We start from the raw sequence: 23,493 nt of genomic DNA on the forward strand, positions 1-23,493 counted from the left end.
AGCTAACGTCACCACTGGCGGAGCCACATTGGATCTGCATCTAAACGAATACGATTAACTAACACTAACAAGATGCGTCAACATAGTTATTGTCTCCACTAATGTTTCTGATACAACTATTCGTAAGCCCAAGCACTACCTTACCGAATGATACTAAGATTACGAGTAGATACAAGTTGTTTGAGCTAGCCCTTGACGATATCCTGGATAATCTTTCTAATATCTTCCCTTCCCAGCTCCCTAATCTCTAGAAGCTCATTATCCGTCTCTTGGAAGAAACCGCCATTGCCCTCGCCCCAAATAGCCTTTTGGAGGAACGGGAAAATGGTCTCAGTAGTGATGATACCCTGACCCATCTTAGCGGCTGCCTTCTGTACCTCTTCCTCAGTATCAGGCTTGGTCACGATCCATCCATTGGGCCCGACAACCTCTTGCGCAATTGCTAAGAGTTCATTGAGTGTAATACTTGCTTCAGCAACACGCAGAACCCGATTCTTTGTCTCCTCGGGTTTATTCAAAATAGACACAACAGTCCTTCCAACCGTCCCTAGTGTCGTGGTGGAATAAACCTGATTCCCACCATCATGCAGGTCGGCCCGCTTCTCCCGCGGACTGATCGGGAAGCCCACCTTAAGACCCCAATCCAAGAACGCCCCATTGTAAACGATTGTGTAGCTGATCTTCCCCTCAGCCGCCAACTCCTTCAACAGTTCCTGTGCAGCGACCTTCGTACTGTAAACTGGATATCCCCGATTCAGAATATTGTCGAGGTCAGATCCGAACTCGGAGGGCAGGAACCGTGAGACGTTCGCGGCGACAGCGGCGTGGATGAGGTTGGTTTGCCCCTCAGCGCCCCCCGGCGTTGGAGGGAGGATGGATATAACGGCATCTTGACCTTTGAGGTTGGCTGTAAGGTTTTCCACGCTATCGTAGTCGACTTCCTTAATACTCACCCCCGTGGGAATGTGCACGGGTGCAGTAGAGCCGATGCGGGTCAAGACAGTTATGTTAAACTGCTCTGCGGACACCAGGGCAGAGAGGACGGCGGGGCCGAGGTTTCCGCTTGCCTAGGTATTTATTAAGCGTCAGCAGGGACCTCGAGTAAAATGGACAAGGTGGAATGGAAGAAGGTTGTGAGAGGGCATACTCCTGCCAGGGCGATGTTACGGAATGGAGCCATATTGGAGGTGCCTATGAGTTAAGTTAAGGAGTATCTGGAAAGGTCAACCTTAAGTAGGTAGTTATTCTATGAAAAATTCAGAAGATGAGTTGAGAATTGAAGAGGGGCATGGATTGCTCTTCTATAACTCACTTACGTTACGTATATGTATTTGTGAGCTGTCCGCAGACAGCAAACGGATAGCATCATGATGTATCTGCCTCTTCCGTCCACGCCTACCTCTCGTCAGCTTTCTCCAACTCGGCTCCTGCTTTTGGCACCTATGATTGGATATATTAGTCACTGACGGAAGCTCCACATAACCCAACGTGGCGACGTCATGACTTTGCTTGGATGATACTACCTAGTTCTAACTCGCAGGCTTGTTGTCTCCCAATCAGGTCATCTCATCTACTAGTCTAGAATAGGCTTAGAGGCCCGAGGACATGCCTCCTTGAGAAGAGGGGATGATTGTTAGGGATAAGCTATTGACAACTGGAAAGATGCTTGATTCCGTATAACTACCGAGCGACTGAGCGAGGTCTTGTGTGGGATCGATGCTCGTGACTTCGCCTCGCGCGCTGCTATCTAGCTTACGTCAACAAGCTATGTAAGGTGTGATCATCCAGGCAGATCACACCCTACGTCGGATCATAGTGACTTTTTGGCCGAGTTGGTAGCCAGACATGCTATATAATTAAATAATCAACGTTAATAGAGATAGCAGCCGAAAAAGTGAAGTTTCGTAGGAGGAGAATTCGTCGTCTTGTGTGGAGCGTTTCGCTGGTTTCCAAAATGAGCCGAGAGTGTACCTCAATTGACCAACAATGTACCCGCCTCGGTCCGAACCAGTCGCTGTTTCCCCAGGCTGTGTATCGCCACGTCACAGGGTCGCTCGAGTCGTACTCGTATCCCGCTTCCAAGTTGCTGCAATAATTTCCCCAACTTTTTCCCCCGTCCGAAGTTTCTCCGTCTCCATAATTTAAAACGTGGAGCGGGGCCCCGAAGTTTCTGCGAAATGATCAACCTGGAGAAAATCGCTCTCGTGAACTGTCACAGAGATGTTGGCCGTTGGAGTGGTCAGTGACAAATTATTGACCCCAGAACGGCGAGCGTGTGATGCATGCCGCAAGCGCCATGTGAAGGTCAGCTAATATTAATGACCTCTACTTACGGGAGCTAACACGCATTGGTAGTGCTATTACAAAGTCAATGAAGCCACGTGTGATGCATGCATCCTCTCCAGCATTCCTTGCACAGACTGTCGACCTCGCAGGAACCGAGGGCCCAAACCCAAGTAAGATCCGAGTGTATGATTCAAGACGTTCAATTCTACATGAGAGCTCATCTGCCACCAAGATATGTCGCCGCCCGACATCAGATGCATAGCCAGCGGCAGCCTTCCGACTTGGAATCTCCCAGGTCGGTTGAGACGTCAAATACATCCTCGCTTGAGGTTCTAGCCGGGATGACGACTATCAGGCAAGTCTTGGACGATTGGTTGGAATTTGTGTACCCTGTCGCGCCAATTCTCCATCGAGCAAGCTTCCTGCAAGAACTTGAAGACCCAATCATTCGCTCCACGCCTTGCTTCGTGAACCTGGTTTTCTCTTTGTGTGCATCGCTAGTATCGACCCTGAGACGTCGTTCCATCGCCTATGATGGGGTCATCACCGTAGAACGATGTTACCAGCTCGCCACGCAGACCATAGCCAGGTCCGTAGACCTGGACGGTGACACATGCAACCTCTTGGCCAAGGTTTGTGTTACCAAGTACAATTTTGCAGTGTCTCTGGCAACAGCGAGAGGTATGGACAACCCGGTCTCGTACCAGCTTATATCGGAGGCCGCCATGGCGACCAGTTATATCCTCCACTACCGAACTGAAAGTCTATCCGTGATCGATAGTGAGCTGCTCAAAAGGCTCTATTGGCTCTGTTTCGCGCATCAATGGTACGCCACATATTGCAGCCATCACTATAGGAAGGGTACTAATTTGTTTGGCTCGTAGTACGCAGGCGCTACATGGACGGCCCACACTGGTATTCTCCGAAGTGGACCGACTCACCCTGCTGCAGCCGCGCGAGATTAATGACGCAGAGCTGTCGCCCATCAGACCGGGCGACGAGGACTGGCATGGGAATTGGACATCTTACATCCCGGGCCTAAACATTCTTAGCAGGTTGTTCATGACGTGGTTTCAGTCACAACATGGGCCTCATGCGCACAGTTATTCTCGTCTACAGACATCCTTTGAGCTGGCTACTGCCGCTCTTGATTCTATTCCCGCAGAGCTCCGCTGGCGTGGTGGCCTCTCGCGCCCGAGACGCGGCAACTTTGGGACGGATGTCCAGATGGTCAACCTCCATATTACACATATCCATATTAAAGCATTTTTGCTCGATCAGATTGATCGCGCGGCTGCAGTGGATGGGCATGGCAGCTCAAACAACTGGGTTCCGACCGCGAGGCAGGATCTGTTCACTGATATGCTCGCAATTGTTTATCAGATGCCCGAGGAGGTTCTTGTAGCCAATGGTTATAGCCTGATTGCAAAGTTGCGGGATATCGGTCTTGCGTTGTTGAGTGGGAAAGGGGTTAATTCGGTAGAGGTTGTGGAGAGTCTGAACCGGTTGCTTGCAAAGTTAGAGAGGCTTGACTTTCCTCCTGCCCTCTCGGACAGTTCACCATCAGGGATGGACAACGGTGTTTGACCCCCGCGGTCCAAGTACCTCGTAGCTAATATCGTCTTAATAAAAATCCAAGACCTGAGCTTGCCTCTCTTCTCTACTAGATAGCTGAAGGTAAGCATGGCGCACCCTTACTACTATACCTTACTCTTCGATGCGACGAAGGCAATAGTTCTTCCGAGGTTTCTGCGAGGGACTAAGCGCTGCACGAGAATGTTCATTTTCCCTCGTTGCCTTTAGGCCTCACGGCAAGTTCTAAAATTTGTGCTATTTATCCAGCACCCCCGGAGTTATCACCTTGCACTGTGCTCGGAACTGTCCCTTCACGCCCTCACCTCATCTTCAATACTCCGCTTCTCTACTCATCACCGCACATAAAGGCCAGTTCATCACAATGGGGAAGGCCTTGGTTATGGCATGCTCGGTTTTTGCCGCCATTGGAGGCTTCCTTTTCGGGTACGATTCGGGCATCATCTCGTCCACCATCGCCCAACCCAAGTTCATCGAGTATTTTGGCGCGCTCAGCGATGCCCAGGATGGCGGAGTGGTGTCCTCCTTCCAAGGTGCATCACTAGCGTTCTATGTTAGCTCTTGAATACTACTGATGCAATTTTTCTTAGGCGGTGCTATTGTTGGCTGCTTGAGCGTGACATATTTCGGAGACACCCTGGGAAGAAAGAAAATGATATTCCTGGCCTCCGCCATTGCCTTGTTTGGATCTGCGTTACAAGGTGGTGCAGCCACTGTTGGTATGCTCATCGCCGGGCGCTTGTTCGCTGGGATTGCAGTTGGACAACTGTCCAGCACAGTTCCTGTGTATTGTGTAAGATCATGCCATCGCGTTTCTGACAGTGGACCGGTCAGAATAATCCTGATAAATCTCTAGGCCGAAATAGCACCACCCCAACTGCGGGGCATGCTTAGCGGACTCCAACAGTGGATGTTGTCGTGGGGTTTCTTCGCCGCGCAGTGGATCGGATATGGGGCGACTCATTCGACCTCCGCCTTCCAATGTAGGATACTCTGGGCTCCATTTTGTTACACGAAGCTCAGCTGACTTGCTCTCTTTGTCACGCGTGTAGGGCGCTTTCCACTCGCTTTTCAAGTCCTCCCCGCCCTGCTGCTGACCCTTGGTATTCTATTCCTCCCAGAGTCCCCCCGATGGCTTGCCGAACAGGATCGTCAAGACGAGGCCAAAGAAACGTTGCGCCGTCTTCATGCAACAGGTGATAACGAAGACTTCCTCGCCGCGGAATTTGTTGCCATCCAGGATACAATTCAAAGGGACCGGCAAAACCACCAGCTCTCCTCCATGAGTATCCTTACAAACCCGTCTTGGAGGCGCCGTCTCATTCTTGGATGTGGTATCCAAGCATTTGGTCAATTGTCCGGCATAAATGGTACGCCTTCCTAAGTAAGGCTTACACCAGGAAATTGCTCCTTCTGACTATGGCAGTGAACAACTACTATGCCCCGCGCATCTACAAGAGTCTTGGTATCGACACGTCCGGCGCTTTGATGATAACGGGCATCAACGGCTCTCTCGGTATTGTGGAAAATACGGTTGTTCTGCTGGTCATTGATCGCATTGGAAGAATTCTGCCGCTCTCCATCGGCGCCTTCGGCATGTCCTTCAGCATGCTTGTCGTCGCCGTGCTCAACCGGTACTTCCCCGCGGACTCAGCTAATTCGAATGGAGATGCGCTACGCGCCCAGGTAGCAATGAGCTTTGTTTTTCAGCTCTTTTTCCAGCCCCTCGGGAGCATTTCTTGGATTTACCCAGCGGAAATTTTCCCCACTGAGATTCGAGCACTGGGGGCAGCGCTCTCGACTACGAGTAACTGGGTACGTTTTTCTCTCCCCATCAACTCGATTTATTTTCCATCCTTCTTTATATACTTGCTTTTGGATGAGGCTGATTGATCGGCGTAGTGCTTGAACCTGCTTTTCGCCCAATGTAGCCCGATTGCGCTTGGGGACATCGGGTTCAACTACTTCTATCTCTTTTTCGCGTTCAATTTGATTTCCGGCTTCTGTTACATTTTATTCTACCCGGAGACCAAGCAGCGGACCCTTGAGGAGATGGAGTCGCTTTTTGCACAAAGCAGCGGGCCTACCGGACTAAAGCCCGCTGAACATGGCGTAGGTGAAGAAGCAGTGCACGGCAAGGAGGGTGCTGATGCCGTACACAGCACACATGTGCGTTGATAGCCATGCTATGGTCTAGATATGTTGTTGGACAGGTGCCTAGTGAGGAGGGAGGAGTGGGAGGGGGCGCTATATAGAGCTCCTCATGATCTGGAAGTAAGGAAACACGTTACTTAATACTGGACGATGGAACTCTGGGACGGCTGGGGCATAGGGAAGGACATGTGCATGGGGGTAGATTGGAATAATTCGAAATCGTTCTACAACATATACTCCTCTGATTGCCTTTTCTGTTGAATCACACCATAGGCACGTTCCGAGAACTCGAGACCGTATTTCCGCCACCAAGCATTGTATGTAAATGTGTAGCTACTTATACAGAGGGAGATGATCAGAAATCACCTAAGGCCCGCATCATAGCATGGGTGGGGATATCGCAAAAAAAGGTTAGTGGCGTAATCGAATCGATCGTGAGCTCAGTGGTGGATTTTTTCGCTGCTGGTGGACGTATACTAGATACTGAGCTCTCAAATTCGTTGGGGCAACCCTCTACTGAATACCTAACAATTTCTGAAATTTTTCAAATTGGAGCCATGCTCATTGAAAATACGCCTAGTAAGATGAGAATTAACAGCTGTACCACTAGGCCAAAAAGGTGCCCGACAATAGTCTGACTCTAGCAGCGGTGTATGGCATGTGGGCTCCGGCTGATAAGAATCTGCGCAAGATTCTCCGATACAGTATCAGGAAAGTGGGTCATAAGACGGAGAAACCTCGCGATTACTCTCACAATTTTAAGATAGGTATCTTCTTTCCTGCACTTGTTGGGGGATAGCTTGTCTCCTCCATACTTCTCCGGATCCCCGCAGTTCACCCTGGAGTAAATCTGCCCGAGGTTAGCAGGGGTTGCATTCTTTCATGATGGACCCTGACATTAAAAGACGCCATACGAACCCTTTTTACCTCACTGCATCAAATAATTTGCTTCTCATCAGCATGCCGCTTATTGCCTGGTCTCTAGTCTCCATCCTGCAGCTAACACTTGCTGTCAGGGGCCAGAGCTCTACTGGTGCCGTCAATAATTCCGCTTCTCGTGAGTCAGCCCATACTAGGGGTATTGTTGTGTGCTTCCCTTACTTCAGGCTTGACTAATAGCGAGCAGCCCCAACACAGGATACAAATGAGCCCAGATCTGCTCTTGAGGCTACTAATAATTTCATCTCCTCCCTCACTCTGGCGGAAAAAGCACAATTAGTCGCTGGTAGTGATGGTCCATGCGGTGGAAGCATTGCCCCAATCCCACGCCTGGGCTTCGGGGGCCTTTGTCTCTCAGATTCTCCGCTCGGCGTTAGAGACACAGACTTTGTGACCATGTTTTCCGCCGGTATCACAACTGGGGCGACCTTTGACAGGGCGCTGATTCACGAGCGTGCGGTGCTCATGGCCGAGGAATTTCGGGCAAAGGGGGTCCATATTGCCTTGAGGTATGTTTCTTTTTTCTTGACGTGAAACCCCCACCCACAGTCCTGTTCAGCGCGCTAACCCAAATCAGCCCAGTAGCTGGCCCCATCGGTCGTGCCGTGCGAGGTGGCCGCAATTGGGAAGGCTTCGGTGCGGACCCTTACCTGGCTGCAGTTGGCTGCCGCGAGACGATCGCTGGATTCAACTCGGTGGGAGTCCAAAGCACCATCAAGCACTGGATTGGCAACGAGCAGGAAACTATGCGCAATCTTATAATTTCGGAATCGGATGGCGCGATAGTTCAAGACGCGATCAGTTTCAATATCGATGACCGCACTATGCATGAGATTTACATGTGGCCCTTTGCAGAAGGTATCCGCGCCGGTGCAAGCCATGTGATGTGCTCGTATCAGCAGCTCAATGAAACCTACTCGTGTGAGAATTCCAAGTCCCTCAACGGCCTACTCAAGGGAGAGCTCGGGTTCCAAGGCGCCGTCATGTCCGACTGGTTAGCCACTCACTCGGGCATCCCATCAATTAAGGCAGGGCTAGACTTGAATATGCCCGGTAGCAAGCTATCGCCATACTTTGCGAACGTCACCAACTGGGTGGCGGACGGGATCATTCCCGAAGAGCGTCTAGACGATATGGTCCGGCGCATTTTCATCCCCTACTTCGAGTTCCAGCAAGACACTGATGCCTATCCCTCCATTGACCCAAGCTTCAATGAGTGGAAGAGTAAGTCGAGCGTTAGCGCTTGGTTCCCACCAGTTCCACCCGGGACGGAATCGCAGTGGAAGATGGGCGCTCCTGCCCATCGCGATGTTAGGAAAGACCACGGAGAATTCGTGCGAATTCTGGGAGCCGCAGGGTCCGTCCTGCTGAAAAATACGGGTGTACTCCCCCTCAAAAACGTGAGTAACATCTTTGTCGCAGGCAACGATGCCGCCGATTTGTCTCATGGCCAGGTCGGAACCGATTTCTCAGACAGTCAGGGCCCCGAGTTTGGAGCAAATGCGCAGCCTGGCGGCTCAGGGACCGGTCGTTTTTCGACCTTTGTGTCACCTCTAGAGGCTATCAAAGCCCGCATGGGATCCGGCCTGACCCAGTATATCCTGGATAATAAAGTGATTGCCGGGCAGAACATCAACTCCGTCTTTCCCCTGCCGGAGGTGTGCCTGGTGTTTGTCAAGAGCTACCAAACCGAGGCATCAGACCGACTGTCTTTGTCCTTTGATTGGAACGGAACCACGGTCATCAACACAGTCGCTGCCGCATGTAATAATACAATCGTGATCACGCATTCCGGCGGCGCTAACCTCATGGAATGGGCCGACCACCCAAATATCACAGCCATCATCGCCGCCCATCTACCCGGCCAGGAGATCGGGAATTCTATTGTCGATATTCTTTGGGGAGACGTCAACCCCAGCGGGAAGCTGCCCTACACCATCGCCCATCTAGAATCTGACTATAATGCCCCCATTGTCAATCTCACCAACGCCACAGATAAGAATGCCTGGCAGGATAACTTTGCAGAACATCTGCTTATTGACTATCGCCATTTTGACGCACATAACATCACACCCCGCTACGAGTTCGGCTACGGCCTGAGCTATACGACCTTCTCCCTCGGCCATGTTTTTGTTTCCAAGAGTCACCAGGGGGAGCAGAGCGCGTTCGCCAAACCAGCTCCTACTCGGCCAGGTGGTAATCCGCGATTGTATGAGGAGTTAGCAACCGTCCACGCCACCGTGTGCAACACAGGTAGAGTTAGCGGGGCCGCCGTGCCCCAGTTCTACCTTTCCTTCCCGCCCAGTTCCCCAGAGGGAACGCCACTGCGAGTGCTCCGCGGCTTCAACAAGACCACGGCGCTTGCACCTGGAAAGTGCGAGAACGTCGACTTTGTCTTGACGAGGAAAGATGTGAGCTACTGGGATACTGCTGCCAGTGACTGGCATTTGCCAAAGGGTCAGTTTATCGTCAATCTCGGGTTTTCTAGCCGCGATCTTGTGGCATCGAACAAGATATCCTTCCGTTAAGGGGGTGGCTTGGCTTCTTATGCCTGGTTAGAACTCGCTTGCCGTACAGTTTGTATCTAAAGACGCAGGACCTGCTGCCATGGAGGCCTTGTGATTTTTGTGAGGAAAGGGGTGTGGGTGTTGACGTCGCTTGGCGCGCAGTCAACCTTGACTCGGCAGTTGATACCACCTTTACTAAAGTCAAGATTGCCTTCTGAGCAGGGTTAATATTCGTGAAGTCAATGTTATATGGCATCACTGGAACTAGTCATACTTAATTAGTGTCGAACTTGCGGGTCCAACGTAATGATTTGTATCGAACCTTTGCTGCGTGCCTGCTTATATGGAGGTCTCTGTTTCTTCTATCTAGCCAAGATGTCCGAGTAAATACATAAAATAAAGGGGTAAATGACTAAACTAAATCGGGAATATCGGGATATTAAATGGCCGAGTGGATGCTGAATAAAATGAAATCCTAGCGGTATCCTAAGATCGACAGTTATTTACAATTATGGATAGCATTAAATACCTAGGAAATCCTGTAATGGCGGTAGTGGAGCCGCGCTAGGCTTGTCAAAGCTTTGGAAACTTCCCCGCTTCAAAATCAGCAGGCAAGAACGAATACGAAGCCCCATCGCAGCTCAACTCTCCCTGGCCTTCAATCAAGTACGCCTAATGCTGAGCTATTTTACTTAAGACCACCCTCCATCCCACGGTTGAGAAACTCAACGCCTCCCTCTTTGGCAGTGACGAATAAAAGCCGAAACCAAGGTCAGAAAGCTGCGCACGAGATAGTTCAGATCATGGCTCCAAGAGGGGTCAAACAACCGGCATTGCTTGAGAGGGCAAAGGGCTTGAAGAATACACCATGGTGTGATGAGTATGAGCGAATGATTTCTGGGATGTTGTAAGTGCTTTAGTACTAATGCTGATCGCATAAATGAGCTTTCGTAACTCCCTTTACGAGTCATGCTGCTGAACCACAAGTCTAGGTACAATTCGTTTGGCCCGGAGCTGACGGAAGCTCGCTTCCGTGCCCGAAAGCTCACGTCGAAATACAACAATACACCAATTTTGGGATCATATGTGTTCTGAAGATCTAATAGCCGAACGGAAGGCAGCTCTTCGCGAACTGTTTGGCTCTTCAGGGTCCAATATTTACGCTGAACCGCCTCTTTTTGTTGACTACGGGTGTAACATTATTGTTGGTGATGACTTCTACGCCAACTTCCAGTACGTCGACCATTTTGTGAGAAAGAGCCCAAATGGTGATACTAAGTACATTCCCATGAAGTACCACAATGCTTGATTGCTCCCTTATCATCATAGGTGATCGGGTTGCCTTTGGACCAAATGTCAGTCTTCTAGCCGCTACGCATGAAACTAGCGTCCAGTCGCGTCGTGAGGGGAAGGAATATGCACTAGAAATATTTATTGGTAATGATTGTTGGATCGGTGCTGATGCCACGATCCTAGCAGGTGTGAGGATTGGAGAAGGGTGTACAGTTGGTGCTGGTTCTGTGGTTACAAAGGATATTCCCCCTTTCAGTGTCGCGGTTGGGAATCCGGCTCGTGTTGTGGGGCAAGCAGCGGCTGCTGGAGGAAGCCCAGCCTGTGTAGGTGATATTCGTCCTCTGCAGTGATTTAATAAGTTAATTCAGCGCCTAATTATGAGAGGTTGTAGGCCTCGGACTATGCCCCAGAGACATTTTAGATGGTGGCTTTGGCTTGAAGAGGTATAGAAGGACGAGTATAGAATCGAGGATCAGGAAATAGGCGCTTTATAAAGAGGGCTCGGAGCCTCACGTAAGCGGCTTTATAGAAGAAGAAAGCCGTGCCTGACACTGTGGCCTTCCTTCGTTTGTAATGCTACCCAACGAGCCCTATTCTAGTCCCTAGTCCCTGAGCTGCTCTTCTCTTCCCACCTCCCCCTGACAAATTATCCTCGCGAGGGCTGTGTAGAGGAGGTAAACGTTAACCTCCTAACTTTGCTCTTCTATTCATCTATACGCGTGTACCTGTATGTGTGGAGAAGCCTGTTCCTGTTATCTATCTATCTAGCCATGGATCTCTTCCTCTACAACCCTACCTACCATCTCTGGATCTGCACGGCCTCGTGAATTGGCTGGTGTCCTGCCAGCGACTCTACGTCACCCAGGCTGGGAGCCACTTCTTCAAGGTGACCTGCACGGTAGCCCCCGCAGCCCAGGGTACGGAGAAGCTAGTGCTTACCCCCGCGGAGCTCGTCCGGGCCCACGTGGACCAGGCGCTGCGGGAGGGAGAGGCGGCCGTGGAATAGGAAGCAAGCCAGGTGCTGATCCTTCTATCAGGCGGATTCGAGGAATATTGAGGCGGGGGATCGAGGCTGTGTGCCATTGGTCACTGCCTGAAATAAGGGCAACTTTTTCATTGAGTATCAGCTAAGGGAGAATAGTATTAATATTAAGTCCGTGTACACCATACTATTAACTTGGTATTTTTGGCGTAGCAAGAACAAGGTAATAGTTAATAGTAGCGTGGCTTGGCCTGTACTCTACTTACTTTTATATCTAGGCATGGGTTAGAGGATAGTTAGTATTATTACTACTCCCTATATCCACTATATGCTAGGTACAGAGGATGTCGTACGTCCACTCCCTGGTCCACTGGGGGGGTGCTCATACATTAGAGGCGGAGTGGACATTCACTCTAGAGTGAGTATTAGAGTAAGTAGTAGAGTGAGTATTCTCTTAGTAGAGTAAGCATTAGAGTGAGTATTAGAGTAAGTATTAGAGTAAGTCTTAATAATAATAACCCCTTCTACTACTCTAAATAATATTAATAAGGGTTTATAAGAGCTTTAGGTATGTACTAAAGTTATAAGCTATTACTCATGCTAGAGTCTACTACTAATTATAGTTATAAATATATTATAACTAACCTAGATTTTAACCTATAATATATATATCTCTATATACTCTAATATATATAAAACCTTTTACTAGAAACTTTATTACTTAATTTCTAAACTAGTATATATAAACTAGTCTTAATACTTACCTATCTTAACTAAGTCTTAGATAGACTTACTAAGTTCTAATTCTTCTAATATAGTATTACTAATATTTACTTTATCTTAGAATAACTAGATCCCTAGTACTTATAAGGCTTTTATAAGGACCTGAGGCCTGAAGTGGTTGTGATAAGTGTGAAAGAGTATAAAGGCACTTAATAAGAGATATTAAAGATAGAATCCATGCATGAATTAATAGTTAGGTTAGTATTATAGATTAATACTAAGTTATAAAGTCTCTATCTTTATAAAGAAAAGATATTCTTTTATATACTAAGTTAGCTAGAGGCTAACTTAACCTATAAAGTTCTAACTATCCTATATATATATAGTAAGAGTCTTATAGTTATTTCTCTCTTTTAAGATCTTAGTTCCTTAAGACCTATTTATAATCTTTAAAAAATCTTTTATAAGTACTAAAAACCTCTTGTGAAGGGCTGAAGCCGGACTTATATTCAATCTAGCTAGGCCACGAACTGTGTATGAAAAGCTTGAAGAAAGAGAAGTTCTCTAGGCGTGTTCTTCCCATCAACATGCCACAGTCACGTGTGCGGGCGCTAGCCCGTGCCTAGTATCAGGCACTGGCCCATGACAATACCCCCCTCCTAGTCTAAACCTCATAAGGGGTATAATAACATAGTTATTATCATTAAGTTGGCGCTAAATTACCTCTTAAATAGGGCTATGTTGCTTCTTAAAGACATCTAGTACTATGTAGCCCTAGATAAAATCTAGTTTTATCTATATCTCGCGTGCCTATCCTACCCATTTTACTAGCGCTTTATTATAGTATCCTTATCCTATCTTCCTACGTTGTATAGCTAGGATATATTCAACTTTATATTCCTCTTCTCTATTAATAAGTAGTAGGGGTGGCTGCGTATCATCCATAATTTGGGAAGGAAATGGGTCTATAGTAGCTAGGCGGACTAGTTTAATATAGAAGACTAGGTGTATGCTAGTAGGTATATTAAGCTGAATAGTATATGGTAATAGGACATCTACTACCTAATAGCGTGTATATAGCTAGTCTAGTTTCTTTAATAGTCATTACATGCGTATGTTTTAGAGGTTTAACTAAACCTAATTATCTTTTTTATACGTGGGAGTGGCCTATTATTATTAGTTTATTTACTCCTCTTATTAGGCCTACGCGGAGGTAATAGTAGCTTAGGCCTAATTAGTAGCTTCTTATAGGCGATTTATAAACATTTCGCCTGCTATTCTTAGTGGTATTAGGACGTCCTATAGCTGGCTTGCTTCATCCAAGCTAATCAGGTTAATATGATATCCATGTATAAAGAAGAAGGGTGAGATTCCTATTAAGGCAGCGTCGCGATTATTAATAGTAATAGTAACTATTAGTAGTAGGTCTTTCTAGTCATCTTACGCGTATATAGTGAATATATATAGGATTCATTTAATCTCTTAGTTAGTATATTCTATTACGCTGTCTATCTAGGGGTAGAAAGTAGTTAATAACTAGTATTAAATTAATAGTCTTTCATAGACTCTACCCTAGAATATACTTATAAACTAGGGTCTATAATCGCTTATAATAGCTAGTGGAACTCTATAGTGTATATAAAAATATATAAGGAATACCTCTACTACGTCCTCTATAATTATATTCTTTATTTTAATTAGGATAATACTCTTTATTAGCTAGTCTATTATTACTATATAATTCGTTACTTTTATAGGTCCAGAAGGCGGCAGTCCTATAATAAAGTCTATTAATATCTCAGCCTAGATTTATTAGGGAATTAATAGTGGTTTTAATAGTCTATACTTAGTATTATACTATACTAAGCTCTATCTATAGATTATATAATTCTAAAGGAAATATTATATATCTTTTACTACTCTAGGCTAGAAAAACCATTAAGATAGTATTAAATAGGTAGCGTCTCACCTAGGATACGCCATTATATATAAATTATAAATCTTCTATATAATCCCTATATATAAGACTTTATTCTCTAGGATCTATATTTATTATCTAAAGTAGAGTAGGCCTTGATTATCTATATAGTACTTAGATAAACTTGTTTTAATATCTAGTTTAGTAATTTAGTATTCCCCCTTAAGTAAGGCATGAGAGATTTATTAGTATACTATATTAAAGGCCCTTATCTTTCTCTATTCTATCTATAACTCTAGTTCTTTAAAAAGGGGAATATCTTCCTTAAAGTTAAGATCTTCTATAGCTAGCTATAAGCTTATCTATCCTATCTTAATCTATACCCTTTTAAGTAGGACTTAAAAGTAATTTATAAGCCTTTTATCTATAGTGCTAGTAGGCACATCTTGGCTTTATTATAATAATATATCTAGTCTCACTGCAAGCTTACTAGGATAGTAGTAGAGGTTAAAATCAAACTCTATTAGAAGATCTACCTAACACATTTACTATTTATTAAGGTATTATACTTTACTAAAGTATCATAGATTCTTATAGTCTATTATAATAGTAAATTAAGGTACTATCTTTAGCTCTAGTCTCTATTCCTATAGGGCTTGTATAATTACTAGTAGCTCTTTATTATAAATCTTATAGTTTAACTTAGCTAGAGATAGCCTTTAGGATAGATAGACATATAGTTATAACTACCTATTAGGGCTGTATTAAGATAGGACTGTACCTATTGCCTAGCTAGACGTATTAGCTTCTACCACTATTTCACGTCCTTCTTTAAAATGCGCGAGAATCAGGGCGTTAATAAAGAGGTCCTTTAGTTCTATAAATACCTACTAGCAGTCATTATCCTACTTAAAGAGGGCGTCCTTCTTTATTAGTCTAGTTAACGATGCTGAGATATCAGTAAATTATGGTATAAACAGTCTATAGAAATTTACGAACCTAATAAAGCTTTATATATCATGGATGGATTTTAGTGCCTCCCATACTCTAATAGCTTCCACCTTCTTTAGATTAACATAGACACCCTTTCTAGCTTAGATAATGAAGCTAAGGTACTTTATAGAGTCCTATTCAAACTCTGATTTTATAATATTATATTATAGTCCTACCTTCTTTAGCTTCTATAGCACTTTGCTAATCTTTTATTAATAGTCCGCTAGTATTCCGCTAGAGTAGATAATTATATTATCAATATATGCTAATACAAAGTCGTCCAAGTACTCTTATAGGGTCTAATTAATAAATCTTTAGACGGTCACTAGTGCGCCTATTAGCCTAAATAGGGTAATATTCTATTCATAAAGCCTATATTATATATAGAAGGCCATTTTCTATTCTTCACCTAGTTAGATACAGATCTTATAGAAAGCTATAATAATATCTAGCTTTATAAACTAGCAGGCATGGCCTATATTCCATAGTATCTCTTAGATTAGAGGTAAGGAGTAGTGATCCTTTATAGTTTATTTATTTAACCCCTAGTAGTTAATATAGAATTGTATACCTCTACCTAGCTTCTAAACTAGTAAGATTAGTACTACTTGTCAGAGAGCCGCGCTAAGACACGGGATGCTGTCAGCCAATAGATTTGCCCAGTAAGATTACGGTATGATGGGATATCACGAGTTGACGAGATATCACGTCGTTGGACCGGAATCTAGGTTGATCTAACTGATCAGACCGAAGGTCTGATGCTAGGCTAGATTAGGACTACGATCAGATTGTGAGTCTGATGCTAACCCTATGCGAAGGACTTTGGCAGATCAATGATCTGACCCGATCAGACGGAGGATCTGATGGAGACATAGTATTTAAGGACACTCATTATTATATGTAATTAGTTTTAGTTACTATCTATTATCTTTAGAATCTAAGCTACCCTACCTTTTAAAAACCCAGTTTACCTTCTTTGTCTGTAAAGAAGTAGTCTTCTCTTTTAATATTAGAATATCCTTAAGACCTCCCGGTCCTAAGTAGGAACGATAGGGCTTATCTGATAATAATAGACCCTTATTTTAATTGAGAAGATCATGACTACCATCAACATGGGTGATAATAAAGGCAAAATAGTTTAGGCTGCCGCCTCTACTTCCAAGGAAAACCTTACTACACCTTAGTTAACTAATGCTTAGAAGATTATCTAGCTTAAAGCTGCAATTAATACTCTACTTGCTAAAACTCATCAGCTTGAGATGTTTAAGGGTATCAAAGTAAACAAAGCAGAATCTTTTAACGGTAAGCGCTCTACCCTAAGACGATATCTAACTTCTATGGACATGTATATCTATATCAATAACTTGTCTAATGCAAGTGAAAGCGACAAGGTGCTCTTTACTGGAACCTATCTCACCAGAGCCGCCTTTGACTGGTTTAAGCTATTTATATGAGACTTTCAGGAACACCTAAAATAAGTAGATAGGAAAGAAAGTACTAATACTATCTTCAACTCCTATGTAGGCTTTAAAAAGTAAATCACCAAAGCCTTTGGGGACCCTAATACTAAAAAGACTACTGAATAATGTATGTATGCGCTACGCTAAGGACTAAATATGAGTATTGGAGAACTCACCTTGAAATTTCACCAAATTATATCAAACCTTAATTAGGAAGACAAAGCATACTACTCTTAGTATTATAATATCCTTAAACCTGAAATCAAGGATGCTATGATGTACCAGAAGAAAGCTAAAACGCTTAACGAAATGATTAACATTACATCTGGGATTGAGAGCTGATTAATTAAGCGACATTATAAAAAGAAATAATGGAATTAGGTAAAGGACAACCACCATAACTAACATTAGAATCAAAGCCCGAGGAAAGATTGAGATGGAGACATGGAAATGAATGCTGCCATCACTACTAGAGAATAGAAGGGTGGATAGCAGGGGAAACAATACTTTAATAGAAAGTATTATGGATGTGGAAAAATCAGATATATAAAAAAGGATTATTGATTAAAGTATAAGAAGAATGGACTGGCCACCCATGACTCTTAAATTAATGCCGCCTTTGTAATAACCAAACCGATTATCACTATGGAAAGTGATGAAGGGAATGAAACGGACTCTACTAAAGAGATCCTAGAAGAAGTATTCTAGCATCTATTAGAGAATAGAAAAGTCTGGAGGACTGGAGGACTAATCTAGGGATTACTTAGCAATGACTTTAAGCAACTTACCCTCACCGCGATTAAAGAATTAAAGAAAACTAAATAAGTAGTCAAGGACGCGAATAGAACGATCTAGGAAGTATATAAGATAAAATAAATAATGCTCACAGCGCTTGAAGAAGAACGACTGTGAGATGAAGTAATGGTTGCTCTAGATATTAGCTAGGAAGAAGTATCTAGTGTGTTACTCCATTATGTGATCCGACCCAACGACTAGGTTGACGATTGGATGAAAAAATATAGTGAAGCACGTATAACGTGGGATAGAGAGACTGGAATCGCAGGCCTCTATAAAATTATTAAAGATATCAAGCTGAAGCATGATAGAGGACACTCTATGAGTTCTAATAGGAGATATAGCTTAGTATTAATAAAGGAATACCCTCTCGCCCCACTACGGAGTACGAGAGTAGCGCGACCAATAAATGATTGTGGGATCCTAGATTTAAAGGAGAAGTTCTACTAAGATCCTTTGATAGTTTAGATTAGCAACGAAACGGTTATAAATCGCTATGAGACTCGTGAAACTCAGACTGAAACCCCGCTCGAAAGCGATATTAAGGATGATGAACCTTATAGTTACGAACCAGCTCGTGTAACATGCTAGGAAGATTTAGGAAAGATGTAGTAAGATCATATCTTAAGATGCGAATAATATAGAGATTAGATATTCTTAGAATACCCTAAATATAGAAAAGTTAATATTGAATTTACTAAAGAATATAAAAGAGTATTAAATAAATAAGGAACTAGTTTATATAGTGGAATCCTAGGTCACGTGTACTAATACTCTTACTAACACTATCCTTAGTTAAGTAAGAAGGCATACTAGGAAATTTATTAGATGGAATATTATAATAAAGATTATACTTAATACTACTAGTATAAATTTAAGTATTACTAGATACTATAGCTACTAAAGGTACTACTGAAGCCAAACTTTGAATGTCTACTTAGGAAAGATGACTATGACTATGTAGAGGAAGAATAAGGACATCTAAACTATGTAAAACTTAGTAGTTATAACTATAGGGTTAAGAACTATGCATTCCACCATAAGAAGGGGAAGTTCAAACCATGGAACTAGAGTGATATTCTATGATAATACTACAAACGGCACTAAAGGGAAGTGAACCTCTTTTCCATAGAAAATAATAAATCAATCGTGATCATTACAAAATTAAATAGGTATAACGCAAGAATCTTACTAGATTTAGGATGTTTGGAATAATTCTTAAGTAAAAGATTTATTAGTAATAATAGCATACCCACGAAACCTACTAGATATAACCAAAGAATCTTTAGATTTGGAGGAAAATTACTACATAGTGCACCAGCGCTAGTAATAGACGAAGTATGGTTTAATAGTGGAGAACATTTAGAGAACCTGAAGTTTAAGGTGGTACTAACCACAGAGTAAGGATTTTATAATGGTGTTATTAGGATGACATGGCTATATATACGAAACCTAGACGTGAACTAGATAGCTGGCGAAGTCAGGATCAAGGGACGACAGCTATAAACTAGGAAGGAATAACAATAAGTTATATAGATCTAAGTTACTGTAGGAGTATTAGGGAAAACCCTACTAGAGATTAAAATAATGAAGGCTAAAGCCTTAGGGTCTAAGGCCTATGGAATAGAAATAATAAAAGATGATATGGCTGTATGACCTAAGCTAAAAGAAGTTTATGAGAAGGAACTTACTAAAGTCCTTAAGAGACTACTAAAGAAATACCACGAGTTCATTAAACTATTTATTAAGAGGGAATATTAACTACTATAACATGATAAGTACTACAAAGCAAAGATACTATTAGTTAAGGGAGCAGAGAATAGGCTTAAGTAATTATAATAGTTTAGGAAGTCACTAGAAGAGTTATAACTAGAATAAGAATTTATTAAGGAATTCTTATAGGTGGGATATATTTATAAATCTAACTCATAATACTCTTTATAACCGATGTTTGTCCTCAAGAAAAATAGAAAGAAATAAATAGTGATCAATTTCTAATGGTTGAATAACCTGATAATTAATAATGCGAATCAAGCACCATATATGGGATAAAAGTAAGACTTATTATAAGGAGCTAAATAATTAACTATCTTTAATATTAAATGGGGTTACTACAACCTACTTTTGAGGAAGGAAGACCGGAAGTATACGGCATTTCTCACGGATTTGGGATTGTACGAATGGGTTGTGGCACCTATGGGACTCACACGGTTGCCTACTAAGTTTGCTAGGTTCATGACACATATCCTATGGAAATACCTTAATAAGACTATTACTGTCTACTTTAATGATGTTATCATCTTCTCTAGAAACCCTAAGGAGCACGAGAAGCATGTACGTGAAGTTATATAGATAATAATAGAGGCTAGACTTATAATGAGCATCTAGAAGTGTATGTTTGATGCTATAGAGGTTGATGTTATGAACCCAGCCAAGCGGTCAGACGTTCTTCCGGCAGAACATTCAGCGGTCAGAATATTATCGGGAAGATAATGTTCCTTAACGATAAGATTATCCCTGGGATAATCTTATGCTCATGATAACTTTACCACTAAGATAATGTTACAGACCCTCAGTGTTAACGGGCACAACTCCGAGCACTGTGAACTACGCCAAAGATGGGCTGTTGTACGGCACGGCTCACCCGGAAAAGCTAAGCGCCCACGAACACCTAATGACCAATGCCTAGAGACCACGGGCCCGGGACACAAGGCCCACGGGGACCACAAACCATGGCCCAAGATAAACAGAGTTCTGACAAGGTATAATTCCGAATTGAGCAAAGGACGCAGGAAATAGCTACACCCCAGCACGTCAAGTGGTCACGTGAGACTACCATTTGAACTACCACCAGGAGGTAGTCAAGATGGTAGTAGGAACGACTACCCAAGAGACTACCACGGAGTGGTAGTTGGGATGGTAGTCGGGTATGAAGGATATTTAAGGACGCTCATTACCCACCTGTATTTAGTCTTACTTATTCTTCGTGATCAATACCATTGTTATTCTAAGTGCTATCTTCAGATCATTCTGATTCAAGACTCTTGTGACAACACTTCGTCTAGTACTTCTTGACAGGCTTCATCATACGTGGTGAAGGTTGGCCTTGCTTCGTTACACCTTAGCCACCCCGACCGTGACTAGTCTTCATACTAGTTGGACGTTGAGTCACCCTGAGTAAGTCAATCCATTGTCAGGGCTTAGGTCAAGACGATCCCAAGGTTTAGGAAGGCTTGAGAGGTCAACCTTCCGTAACAAATTGATCACCAGTCAGCACGAAGTGTCTTTGGATTGACTTAAAGTAATCATGGCTCTACCAAGCACCTAATCAGCTGAAACCAGCAACATGGCTTAGCTTCAGCAAATCATTCGAACTATGTAGGAGCAACTCAATGGCCAGGCCCAGACCATCAACCAACTCACTAATGAACTGAACCAACGCAACAACACCCCTAGTGAGGACACCCAGGGCATGGTTGACCAGCTCATTGAACAAGTCCACGGACTCGAGAACCGGCTTACTGTAAAGACCATGAAGGTCAAGGCCCTAGAGCCTTTTGACGGCACCAGATCCAAGTTGAGGTACTGGCAGACCTAGATGGATACCTACCTAGGCGTCAACAAGGATAAATTTGGAAGGAATGAAGATAAAGTTCTCTTTGCTTCCACTTACCTTACTGGAGCCGCGTATGAATGGTTTAAACCCTTTGTTAGGGAATACTAAATGACTGCTTACGATGACTTGGCGAACGACACTAAAGAGGTCTTCGGAGACTATAGTGTCTTTAAGAAGTACCTAGAGGACACCTTTGGGGACGTCGACGCAACCAGGAACGCCGAACGAGAAATCAGATAACTCAGGCAAACCAGTGACGTGTCTTAGTATGCATCTCAGTTCGCATAGCTGCAATCTCGCATCTAATGGGAGGATGAGGCATTTATTAGTCAATTTGAAGAAGGACTCAAGTGGGAGATCCTTGAAAAAATGGCTACTATGGATAGACCCTTAACTGTTGAGGAAATGATCAAGCGAGTAGTATAGATTGATAATACGCTCAGAGACTTGCAAGCGAGAAAGGGAGGTCACTTTCAGCATCAAAGCGAGTACTGACCCCCTTAGTTCCACGGAGGCAACAATCACCAAGGAGGATATCGCGCCAACACTGGACAACGCTTCCAGCCATGAAACCAAGGTCACCATGACCCTTATGGACCTCAACCTATGGAACTCGATGCGACCCTCTCTAAAGCAGAAAGGGATCGCCGCTAGAAGGAGAATCTGTGCTTCTACTATGGTAAGTCAGGTTATAGAATGAATAATTATAATTAGCGCAAAAATAAGGCTAAAAAACCCAGCTAGGGTTCTGGACGATGATAACAGCTCAGGGCCAACCAAGAGATCATGATAATCAGGGCCATCAGGGAGACAGACGACGGGGATGCCCACAGGCACCCATGACCTGATGAGCTATCCCTGGGAAGGGCTAGAAGGGCCCATAACACAGCTGCTACCACACAAAACCCGGATGCCGCCCCAAGGAGGCGAAGTGTGACGGAGAACCTGCAGTTGGCCATGAGGGCGACAGGGGATCGAGGAAGTGTCCCACTAATAGGAGCGATAGTGCCCCTAGCCAGGGTATCTTAGTATGACTTGGTGGAATAAGGACGAGACGCCACTGAACCCCCACGGTGGGAACCAGCAGGAAACCAACATAGGAGGATGGTGGGTACAAATGCTAGCAATAACCCTCACGGAAACGATAATTATATAAGATCGCTACCACCACCATACTAGTAGTATACGGACGAGTCCAAGACTGCGCAACTTTAGTCTAGAGATATTTCGCTACACGAAACCTTGTTCCACGACTAAGGGACTAAGAGGACAAGTGGGTCCTATAGAGATGAAGCCACCTAATAAGAGCCAGCTTAAGCTATAGTGCGCAGCTTTGACCCTTTCACGCAAAGAGTCATCAACCCGCTTAACGAAAACTATGGCACCTAGGTAGAAGGCCCTATACCCTGCGGGGAGGTACCTACTAAGTGGCCTAAAATCCTAAACTAAAAACCCCACCAAACTCCTAGGGGAACTGCAGCTATGTGGTTTAGTAAAGTCCTTAATGATATTATTAAGGACCCCGCTAAACTCTCGACGTTGCTAAGGGTAGTAGTCACCCACTGTCCACACCATAACCTCACGTGCTGGGACCATACAAGTAGCACCTGGAGGGAGCACACGCTTCAATATACTCAACACCCGGACTGGTGTCAAATCTATGGGTGGAAAAATAGCGACTACCATGAGGAGCTAGAACGGCTCAGCCATAAGAGACTCTAGGGGAATGAAGCACATAGACTATGCGACGAACCATGGTGTGAATACTGATATAGGTAATGGAGCCACAAAGAACACACTAGGCTCCTATGGATAGTGTGCCATGATGACGCCTGCTTCACTCATAACAACCTGAAGGATATTACTAAGTACTGACCAAAGCGACCAAACATCATCTATGCAAATAATGAGTGTCCGTGCCAACGAAGCAACTGCTCATGCCAAGGGTACCAACAACACCCAGAGCACTTGTTCATGCACTGGACCAAGTGCTACGACGATGAGTGCCTGATCCACTATGAGGCCAAGCTAGGCAGATACATGCCTAGCCGCCCACGACATGAGAAGGCGCTAAACTAGAAAACCGTCACCCTTGCGGCCACGCGGCAAGGCAGACACCTTAAGCTCATAGTAAGGGCCCAAGGAAAGCTAGTATTCATTATGATCGACTCAGGCGTAATAGGCAATTTCATCAGCCCAAGATACATGGACCGGCTAAGGCTGCGAGGAATTCA

The 23,493-nt window shown here is 44.2% G+C and overlaps 4 protein-coding genes across 4 annotated transcripts; 3 read left to right on the plus strand and 1 right to left on the minus strand.

The window, feature by feature from the left end:
- Window positions 1–185: 185 nt before the first annotated feature.
- Window positions 186–1,180, minus strand: BJX68DRAFT_270942 (aromatic alcohol reductase; the record flags this gene model as incomplete). The annotated part of the gene is made up of 2 exons (XM_071046832.1): window positions 186–1,067; window positions 1,148–1,180. 2 exons carry the CDS (start codon window positions 1,178–1,180, stop codon window positions 186–188), a joined length of 915 nt encoding a protein of 304 aa, XP_070894870.1.
- A 1,831-nt stretch (window positions 1,181–3,011) lies between these two features.
- BJX68DRAFT_270943 (fungal specific transcription factor domain-containing protein) lies at window positions 3,012–3,873 on the plus strand (the record flags this gene model as incomplete). Its single annotated transcript, XM_071046833.1, has 2 exons — window positions 3,012–3,112; window positions 3,171–3,873. The coding sequence occupies 2 exons, from the start codon at window positions 3,012–3,014 to the stop codon at window positions 3,871–3,873; spliced, it is 804 nt and encodes a 267-aa protein (XP_070894871.1).
- A 370-nt stretch (window positions 3,874–4,243) lies between these two features.
- On the plus strand, window positions 4,244–6,134 carry BJX68DRAFT_278521 (sugar porter family MFS transporter; the record flags this gene model as incomplete). Its single annotated transcript, XM_071048559.1, has 7 exons — window positions 4,244–4,412; window positions 4,470–4,672; window positions 4,736–4,862; window positions 4,932–5,249; window positions 5,306–5,694; window positions 5,782–5,991; window positions 6,093–6,134. 7 exons carry the CDS (start codon window positions 4,244–4,246, stop codon window positions 6,132–6,134), a joined length of 1,458 nt encoding a protein of 485 aa, XP_070894872.1.
- Window positions 6,135–6,993: 859 nt separating this feature from the next.
- BJX68DRAFT_270945 (beta-glucosidase) lies at window positions 6,994–9,500 on the plus strand (the record flags this gene model as incomplete). Its single annotated transcript, XM_071046834.1, has 3 exons — window positions 6,994–7,090; window positions 7,160–7,481; window positions 7,550–9,500. The coding sequence occupies 3 exons, from the start codon at window positions 6,994–6,996 to the stop codon at window positions 9,498–9,500; spliced, it is 2,370 nt and encodes a 789-aa protein (XP_070894873.1).
- Between the last annotated feature and the right edge of the window lie 13,993 nt (window positions 9,501–23,493).

Source organism: Aspergillus pseudodeflectus (genome assembly GCF_044049435.1).
Source record: "Aspergillus pseudodeflectus strain CBS 756.74 chromosome Unknown BJX68scaffold_54, whole genome shotgun sequence".
Lineage (NCBI taxonomy): Eukaryota > Fungi > Ascomycota > Eurotiomycetes > Eurotiales > Aspergillaceae > Aspergillus > Aspergillus pseudodeflectus.